This window comes from Helianthus annuus, chromosome 3 (assembly GCF_002127325.2).
Source record: "Helianthus annuus cultivar XRQ/B chromosome 3, HanXRQr2.0-SUNRISE, whole genome shotgun sequence".
Taxonomy (NCBI): Eukaryota; Viridiplantae; Streptophyta; class Magnoliopsida; order Asterales; family Asteraceae; genus Helianthus; species Helianthus annuus.
The window spans coordinates 96,696,958-96,707,249 of NC_035435.2; the positions used below are offsets into that span (position 1 = coordinate 96,696,958).

The 10,292-nt window shown below is 35.2% G+C and overlaps 1 protein-coding gene across 2 annotated transcripts; it reads left to right on the plus strand.

Moving 5' to 3' along the window:
- Positions 1-212: 212 nt before the first annotated feature.
- On the plus strand, positions 213-5,195 carry LOC110929222 (CBS domain-containing protein CBSX1, chloroplastic). 2 transcript variants are annotated; one of them, XM_022172358.2, is made up of 8 exons: positions 213-606; positions 2,383-2,470; positions 2,552-2,616; positions 2,753-2,801; positions 4,359-4,411; positions 4,490-4,605; positions 4,705-4,883; positions 4,988-5,193. In XM_022172358.2, the coding sequence occupies exons 1-7, from the start codon at positions 397-399 to the stop codon at positions 4,847-4,849; spliced, it is 726 nt and encodes a 241-aa protein (XP_022028050.1). In that variant the 5' UTR covers positions 213-396; the 3' UTR covers positions 4,850-4,883; positions 4,988-5,193. The 2 variants fall into 2 exon arrangements, with proteins under 2 accessions (XP_022028050.1, XP_022028049.1); XM_022172357.2 differs by having other exon boundaries at positions 4,705-5,195.
- Positions 5,196-10,292: the final 5,097 nt, after the last annotated feature.

Below are 10,292 nucleotides of genomic sequence, written 5' to 3' on the forward strand. Positions count from 1 at the left end.
GATCAATTGTGCGAGGGGGCTCTCTAGCGTAAACCCAGTTAAAACAACATATGATAGACATTCGTGAATAATTTCCAAAAAGATCACTATCGCTAATGAGATTAACATTGACCATGTTATTTTAAAGTCAAGATTGTAGTATTAAAAAGTCAAAATTGGGAAACGCCGAAGGCGGTCATTTAACCGTGAACGAAACAAACTTTTCTAGACGGTTTGAATTATCACCGACCCTTTGGGCCACTTTCACGATTCTCCGTTCAACCACATTCATAATTTCACACCTTCATCACGCAAAATGTAACTCTCTCTCTCTCTCTCTCTCTCTCTCACACACACACACACACACACTCACATACACACGCAACTTTTCTCTATTCATCGTGTTCGAATCTCACAATGAACTCGATCATGCTACCGGCGGCCTGTATCTCCGGCGTCGTTACATCCGTACAGCACCGATCGTTACCGTCTTCATCCTCACAGACTCTAGGTTTTCACCGGACGCAATTTGATTCTACTTTTTCGTCACGACGGTTTTCCGATCGCGATCGGAGCGGTTTGCCAGCTGTTCGTTCTGTTGCTGCTTATTCGACTAATTCTACAACGGTAATAATTTGCTTTTGTATGATGTATATCTTGTGAGAAATTGTAGATGCTTTATATCTGTTGTATTTTGAATTGTGCCGTTTTGGATATCGTGTACGCTGTTCACTTTCATTTTTCTTAGATCTGTTGTAGAAATGTAAAGTGACGTGTAGCTTTTGTTTTGTTTACATGTGAATGATGGAGTTAGGGATAAAGTTTATGAAAAAAATTAGGAATCGTAAGGTGTTCTGAGAGCGATTGGCTTTTTGAAAGTTTATGTTAGTATGTTGTGGTTATGATGATTTGCAGTACATTTGGTGGATATTATTTTTAATGTGAACTTGTGGTGGTTATAGTGGTGAAGGTTAGGGAATTAGAAGTTTAGAACTAGATGTATTAGAAGCTTGCAGTGGCTAGTTTAAGTCGAATCAGGATTTGGTACAATATGATGATTTGCAGTACATTTGGTGGATATTATTTTTAATGTGAACTTGTGGTGGTTATAGTGGTGAAGGTTAGGGAATTAGAAGTTTAGAACTAGATGTATTAGAAGCTTGCAGTGGCTAGTTTAAGTCGAATCAGGATTTGGTACAATACTTAGTATCTCGTTTTCCGGCAAATTACAAGGACTAACTATGAATGAGTGAATTATTGACCTTGTGAGTTGATTGAAGAATCAGATTGTTTTTGCATATTGAAAGTATTTAGATTAGAATGCTATATCTTGTCAGAAGAATAAAGTAGTGTACATGGGATGAGCTAGAGAGGATAGAAATCGTAAGGTATTTCGTGAGCAATTGGCATATTAAAAGCTCATGTTAGTATGATGCTGTTGTGCTGCTGTGGGATGCATTTGGCCGCTCTTATTTTTCATCAGAAATTGTTTTAGCTATAGTGGTGAAGGTTAGGGAATCAGATCCAGATGTATTAGAAGCTTGCAGTGACTAGTATTATTAGAACTATAAAAAAATACTTGATATTGTTCTCCGACAATTGACAAATGTCTTAACTATGCAACACTGAGTTTATTGACCTTGTGAGTTGACTAGAAGAATTCGATTGTATTTGCAGACTACAAGTATTTATATTAGAATACTATATCTTGTTAGAAGAATAAACTAGTTTACAAGGGATGAGCTTAGAGAGGATAGAAATGCGTCCAGATTGATGTAATGTGGAAAAGTTAGTAAACTGAATTCGTTGAGTGTTTTGTAGCTCTCTTCTGTAAAAAAAACTCAATTCCTTAAAGAGTGTGCTATAGCGCTCAAGTCCGGAAATAAAGAGGTTGCAGTTGTAACTTGTAGCCTATATAAGAGGCCAAAATTTCATGTATGTTCCTTAGTAGATGTATCTTTTATCCATGTACAAGAATAATTTAGTTTCTATCTTATGGCACAATACTGACATCTATGTCTGAGTTGGGTGACAAACATTGTTCTGAAATCTGAACCTAACAAATATAGGCAAGAGTGAAGCAGGAGTAAGGTAGAAATAATTCACAGCATATACCATCTTCTTTCTTCTGTCTTGCTTATCTAGGGCATATACATGATATGACTATGGTGCCTCAAAAGTTGAGAAATTTTAGCCTTTTGAGTGAACAGCAAGCGCGGCCGTTTTAGGGTTTCATATATATCAGCAATCAGTGTTCACCTGCTTATTGGGGAATATTATATTTAAACTATATTAGTTTAAGTATAACTACTTTTGAGCATGCTTAGGTGATTGCAGGCGTTAACTTATTCTGCATATCACTTCCTATCACTCTTTTTACTGATTTGGTATACGAATTTGCAGCCCAGAGATGGAATATACACAGTTGCAGATTTTATGACAAGAAAAGCCAACTTACTTGTGGTAGAAACATCAACACCTGTTGACAAGGGTATGCAAAAATATTGAAGTTTTGCTATTGTAAATTTACATATCAGATATAACATCTCAGTTTTCTATTCTGTATTAACAGCACTAGAGATTCTAGTGGAGAAAAGAATTACAGGCTTTCCAGTGGTTGATGCTGATTGGAATTTGGTATGTTCTTTTCTTGTCCTAGTCTATCTTTTTGTAGCTTGAGGTACAACAATAGGGCTGGTAGTGTAAGTTATTTTTTTCGATGATATGAAGTCATTGAATTATTAAAGTATATTCTTTTTGTAAATCTCTCCAGGTCGGTGTCGTTTCAGATTATGACTTGTTAGCGCTTGATTCAATTTCAGGTATAGTTTTGTACTCCTTGAACCTCAGTTTAAAAAAGTTGGATGATATTTCTGATAAGTATAAATACCCTTTTGCTAATTATTGAACTATATGTTTAAAATTTTAATAGCAATCTGTTAAGTATGTTCAAGTATTCTAGTCTTAGTTTGCGATATTTCATAAGAGGCAATGCTATCTATTACTCTTTAGCAAAGTGTAGTCTTGTATGAAAATGTGGCCGGGAGTCACAACTCACAAGCCCATGCTCAATGATGAGGTTTCTTCATTGTGTATCAGCCAAAATCGTTTTTGTCAATTTCAAAACTTGGATGTTATGGTATGCGAGCAACCTCCTTGCTTGTATAATGCTTACATACGTCAAAGCCATTTTTAAAGAGTTGAAGTTGAGTGCATTTAGTCTTTTATTAGGGATCATCTGGTCCTTTTTTGGGATCATTTAGTCTTCAATGTTTGGATCATACAGACTTTAATCTTTTGACGACATTTCTTGGTTGTGACAAATTATTTTTTTAATCTTTATCGTTCTTAACAACCAAAATCAAGTCTATCAAACTGTTAAGCTGTCCTAGTTGTATATATTGTTTTCTATATTGGAATCAACATCATTGTTTTGAAGTATTTGTCTTAAGAAACCCTAGATAATGCTCAAAGAATCATAACCACTTGGTATTGTCACATATGTTGCAAAACTTGTATGTCTGTTTCTCTTACATTTTACACAAGCGAGTAGACAAACTAAAGAAAATATTAAGGACTTTCTGTTTAGTTGTCATCCCTATTCACAAACTAAAGAAATATCGAGTTAAATTATTTCATATAATTTAAGTACGCACTGCTATCAAATAATAATAGAGCATGAACTTTGGGAGTTTAGGGGGTGTTTGGTTCATGGAGTATTTTTGAACGGTATTGAAAATTTGAAATTGAATGTCAAAGGGATTGGACTTTGTGATGCCTTTGGTCAACAAAATAATTATGTTTAGTTTGTTAATTTGCTAAAGAAGTTGGTATATGATAGCGGTGAAGGGACGGCTATGATAGGGGTGGTCCTTTTTTCACAATTTGCAAGGGATCTTGATTTCTTTTACTCGAAAGAATATAATATAATGGAATTCATTCCAATTCTATTCTACTTAAATTTATTTTATAAAAAGACTGTTATCCTTTGAATTCGGATTCCAATTCCAATGAATTTTGCAAATGAAACAGGCTAGAATTGGAAACTCAGATTCCTATTTCATTGAATTCAAGCGAGAAACCAAATGCCCTCTTGGGTTTGTGAAATTTCATCTCAACGGAACACGAAGCATGAAATCTATTTATTCTGATTTTAAGTACGCTATTAATAAATATTGGTCAGACATGAAAATGGAAATAAATTAACCATGAAGGTTCAATAATCATATTTATTTTCCTTTCTTTATCTTTTATATTTCTGTTTATGAACCTCTGCACTTTTTCTTTTGTTCCTGAAGCTTTTGAATTGTAGCTTTATAGCCTGTCATTCTTTTTCCCGCACATTTATATTTGACTACTTGCATTCTCATTGGTTTCAGGTGGTACTCACAGCGACACAGCTTTGTTTCCTGATGTTGATAGTTCCTGGAAAGTACGTCAAATAATCTCCTCTTACTTATAGCAAATTCAAGATAAATCATACACATCCATTTATTTATTTCCACTGCAGACTTTCAATGAGATACAGAAATTACTTGGTAAAACTGACGGGAAAGTTGTCGGAGATTTGATGACACCTGCTCCACTTGTCGTTCACGAAACCTCAAATCTTGAGGATGCTGTAAGGTATTGTGGATCTGCACTTGTTTCTTTTATATATAGGTATATTTTATTCTCTATATGTTGAGAGCCACATTATACACGTTCTTTTTATTTGCATACTAGGTTGTTGCTTGAAACAAAGTACCGTCGACTTCCAGTCGTCGATGATGATGGCAAGCTGGTTGGACTTATAACTCGAGGTGATGTTGTTAGAGCTGCCCTTCAGATCAAACATGCTATTAAGGAGATGCAATTATCACAAGATTGATCGTTTATATATACATATATATCATGATTTGGAGGTCATTCTCCTAATTCAACATTCTTATTTATGATTTGGAGGTCATTCTCCTAATTCAACATTCTTATTTATGAAACTTACTGAGCGATAGTTTGTGTCGAATAGAACACGATCAAATTCTCGCCACTGCAGTGAAACCTGGTAGCCATTTGCTGCATAAGAGTGGGATGAGTGATTCAGCAACATGAGGTAGTCTGTTGTATTTGTTAATATGCTATGATACTGCATTTAGTAACACGATGTTTATAACTTATACAAATGTATTGGTAAAACTATAGATGTTCTTAAAACACATAGATAGTTACAAAACCCATCAATTTTGGCTAGAAATGATATTGAATTGATTATAAAAGAAACGAAAATGTTGGTCATAACAAGCAGAAGTTACAACTGTAAACAAGCCTGAGCTTGACTAGGGTTGAACTCAACCTTAAGGCGTTCGGTTGAACTCAAATTCGGTTCAATAGCGTGATGAGCCTATGCATACTGGAGTTTTGACTTGAAAATTTGAAGCTTATTTTTTTTTTGTCTTTATGTATACTCTATACTAAATCCTTTTGTAGTGGCATCAATTATAACCCGTTTCACAACAAGCGCTTGTAGCCCTATATATCAAGTTGTTGCACTTGTATCCCTCTCCTTAATGGGGAGGGTTCTAGTCTCATTGGAGATAAGTAGTGTGGATTTTTGCATTAGATGTGATCACTGATTTGCCATTAAAAAATAAAAAAATGAAAAAAATCATAACCCATTTCACGGAACACAAATCTATACGAAAAGAAAAAAAGAATTTATTGTAAAATAAAGAGTTATGAGAATTATATAAACACAAATTATTAATTTAGAACTAAAGGCCCTTAAATTTGAAAAAAAAAATTACTATTACTTTGGGTAATTACAATGCTATAGAAAGCATGTTATTTGTTGGAAAAAATTGATAATAAGAATTTTATTGAACAATTTGTATAACATTTTATCAGTTTTTGTAGAGTTAATTACAAAATTCGTCTTTTATGTTAACATCAGATTGCAAAGTGTGCCGTTTGTCTTTAAAAAGTATAAAAAAACTTACTCGATGTTTGCAAACCCTTACACGTTATGTATAACATCGAACACGTTATGTCGGAAGGAAACCAAACCTAAATGTGTTCGAGTTTTATAAGAATGAGATCAAGAGAAAACGATTTGAAGTGTGAGAACAATGAGAACGATTTTCAGCCATAAGATCTTTGTGATTTGTGGCTAAGATGATGCGGTGACATTTTTGTAAATAATGGGAACCTTATAACTACCAGGAGGGGTAAAATTGGAAGATCCAAACAAGGGTGCACATGCTAATCACATGTCATTTTCCCCATCATATTTAAACGCCAATAACTTTTTTATACGTGATTATTTTTCTAAAAAAATTACACCATAAAACTCAACGTTTTTATCTTTCCAACGAGTATACTATTGATATACTTTTCGAAAAAAAAATGAACTGGGTTTTTATGGCGTTTCTTTGAACTAGGTGTTTTATGGCGTTTTTAACTAGGTATTTTCATGGCGTTTTTTCTGAACTGAGTTTTTATGGCGTTTTCAACTGAGTTTTTCATGGTGTTTTTCTGAACTGGGTGTTTTTATGGCATTTTAACTAGGTATTTTCATGGCGTTTTTCTGAATTGAGTTTTTTATGGCGTTTTCAACTGAGTTTTTCATGGTGTTTTTCTGAACGGGGTGTTTTATGGCGTTTTCAACTGGGTATTTTCATGACGTTTTTTTGAATTTGGTGTTTTTATGGTGTTTTTATTTGAACACCCAGTTCATGTGAGTGGGTTTTTTGACAATGTTACCCTTAGTGTAAGTTAGCATCAATGCCACATGTCAACACCAAAATCGTTCTTATCATTCTCACACTTTTCATCGTTTTCCCTCAATCCTGACCGTGTGTGTGTGTATATATATATAGGGTTAGGTTCATTTGTGAACAACCCCTTAATTGTGGACACCAGTGAACTAATCCTAGTTCTTGATTATCAATACACAAGTCTAATCAATGGCCAGGATACACTAGTGTATTTTACGATTTGATAATGTAAATCAATGGCCAGGATTTGTTCACGCAGTTCACAAATACACTACTGTTCACTCTAGAACCCCACCCTATATATTTTGAACCTAATCCAAATTAGATTGACTGGGTTTCAATAACCAATAAGTTTGTCTCCAAAAAAATATTTTTACAAACATATTTGTGACTGAAATTCAATCTCAAATAAGTGGTCAAAATATTAGGGACCGTATATCACTAACAAACACCAGTCACAAAAATAATCGATTTATAATACAATTATCATCTAATAAATTACTCACACGTACCGTGTATCCGAGACTCATTGATTAGTCCTCCATGGTTTAGCAACTAAATACTAGTAACCAATACAATAATGCCATTTTTACTAACCGTGGCACTTATTTAGGACTGCATTTTAGTAACCAATAAGTTTCCTTCAAAAAATAATATTGATAGACATATTTGTGACTGAAATTCAGTATAAAATAAGTGGTCAAAGTATTAGGGACTGATTATCAGTAACAAAACACCAGTCACAAAAAATAAGTATTTAATTTGATTACCAAGGAATAGAGACTTTACAAATCAAACCGGGGGATTGGCATTCCATTGCTGTCATTTTATATGTACAATCAGTAACTGATTAATTAGTCCCAAATACCATATATCCGAGACTAAAAGATCAGTCCTTCATGATTCAGCGACTAAATACTGGTGACCAATAAAATGGCGCCATTTTTATTAGTGAGGGAACTTATTTGGAACTGAATTTTAGTAACCAATAAATTTCCCTCAAATTTTTTTTACAGACGTATTTGTGACTGAGAATTAGTCTCAAATAGGTAGTCAAAGTATTAGGGACTGATTATCAGTCACAAAAAATTCAGTCTCTGATATAATCAGTAACTGATAAAGTAGTCCCAAATACCATGTATCCGAGACTGATAGATTAGTCCTTCATAATTTAGTCCTTAATGGTCACTTTTCTTGTAGTGCACCTCTATCCAACAGTTCTTGAAGTTGGTTGGACAGTTCTTGCAACTCTCCCGCTGCAAGGCGATAAGGAGCACGAGCAATCAGAGCTGCTTCAGGGGTAAGTTCGATCTGAAATTCCACCTGTTGATGTGGAGGTAGTCCTGGAAGTTCCTTAGGAAAAACATCGGAAAAATCACGAACGACTGGAATGTCTTCGATTTTCTTCTCCTTGAGTTGATTATCGGTAACGAGGGCTAGTATAGCAGGATAACCCTTCTGTATGCACTTCTGGGCTTTCATAGCTGAAATGATGCCAACTGTAGCACCACTCTGGTGACCTTGAACAGACAAAGAATCTCCACTAGGGAGCAGAATGCGAACCATTTTCTCTTTACAGAGAATTTCAGCTCAGTGTTTGGACAACTAGTCCATACCGACGACTACGTCAAAGCTACCAAGAGTAACAAGAAGGAGGTCAATGTCAAACACTTGACCTAGAAGATCGAGTTTGCACCTGACATGGACACGAGATGCTTCAATCAGTTGACCACAGCTAACTCTACAATGTGTTTAGTTTCCAGAGGTGTTATGGTCGATCCTAACAGTCTATTGAATTTCAAGGACACATAACTCCAATCGGCACCAGAATCGATAAAAACAGAAACGAAAATATTGTTCACAGAAAACGTGTCACACCCTCAAATTACCACTTAGGGAATATCCCTGTTAGGCGTGTGACCACTAGTAATGAGCCACCAATTACATTGAATCCATAAGTTTAAAATAAAGTTTCATCATTTAATAGTAATAAAATCCAAACATACGTAATTCGAAAACCATCAAGTTCAGCAGAAGCGTTAACGTAACATAATGTAAATACTTTCCAAACATCCATAGTAAATAAATGTTTGACAAATAAACTCATCAATGCAACCATGACCACTCACGCCCTCCAGCCAGCAAGTTCCTGTTCCCAAGTACCTAACGACCTGCGAGCATGTAACAAGTGTATCAGACAAAGCTGGCGAGTTCACAGTTTTAGAAAACGTTTGTTACCAGTTGTATGTAAAACAGTTCAATAACCAATGCAAGTAATATTGTTAATATCTCAATTCCGAACAAGACGGCTCCTGAAATACATGACTGCCCTTCCCACGTACTCCTATCTAGTACTGGGCCACGACTGGGTCATTAGTTCACATCCGTCCTATCTAGGAGCGGTGTGAGGGTGCCAAACCTAAGTAGCGCTACCAACTAATACCCGCTACCCTCCAGGTAACATAATAAGGGACTTACAAAAATGATAGGTGAGAATATTAACCAATATACCCGTTTTTACCCAAAAGACTTATCCCTCAACGGGATACCCACTGACTGTCCCCAACCACTGGGACGCATGCTCGAATGTAGTGAACTCACCTTGGATTTGCTCGGTATGTTATATTACTTTGTTTCGCGTTGGTCATCCAAATCCTAGTACAGTTACCATTACCAATTAGTTTCGCATACCCATAGATCACATACCCAATTCTTACAATACACCAGTAGCGTACCAGAAATACACATTACATAACACGGACCATAAGAGCTAATCATCATCATATAATCACATAAAAGGTACTTAAGTTATATATATAAGTTCACATCACCAATTCATATTTCACATAAACACTTTAAGGATTATTTCGTCGATCATAGGAATATGCAGTCAAGATGTGCGACAAGATAACGATTACCAAATGCATAATGTAGTGTGCGATTAGTCTTTATACACAATCCAGATGATTTGTTAGTCCACACAAGGGAACCATGTGGCCCAATCAAAGATCTGTATGCCCAAAAGAAAAACATGTGCAACTCATCTCCCACTGTGCGACCAGAAAGAGGATGTGATAATTATGTTCTCTATTGTGAGTAGTCCCCGCATCTAAAATTGTGCAATCATGACAACTTTTCCATTTACATCAAACCGGAAGAGACAAATTTATCCAATACCTAAATTTCAAATCATGCATTTTTCAATTTATATATATAACCGATGCATATACATTTGTATATTACCATTTAATTAAAACTCATCCTCTAAGAATAATAATGTGGGGTATCAGTTACACAGCAAATTCAATTACCACCTTCCATTCACACGATCAATCCACTCTCCATGGATTCAGTCAATCATTAACACTGACATCAAGAACTTACAGTTCATCATCATCATTCTCTAATCCTCACAATCATGAATCTAATCCATAAGCAGCCATGTATGTGCGCATAACAGAATAATTGAAGCAGCATGTTCGGTTGACAAGAACTCTAATTTCCCATTTACATCAGTTAGCAAACATTATCTATTATTTGTCACATATTTGTAAATTATCA

What these genes read in the sequence shown, in the direction of transcription:
- LOC110929222 (XM_022172357.2), top strand. Translation starts at nt 397, where the DNA reads ATGAACTCGATCATGCTACCGGCGGCCTGTATCTCCGGCGTCGTTACA. An exon ending in TTGATGCTGATTGGAATTTG is followed by an intron (nt 2,617 to 2,752) that starts GTATGTTCTTTT and finishes AAATCTCTCCAG; the next exon opens with GTCGGTGTCGTTTCAGATTA. An exon ending in ATGTTGATAGTTCCTGGAAA is followed by an intron (nt 4,412 to 4,489) that starts GTACGTCAAATA and finishes TTTCCACTGCAG; the next exon opens with ACTTTCAATGAGATACAGAA.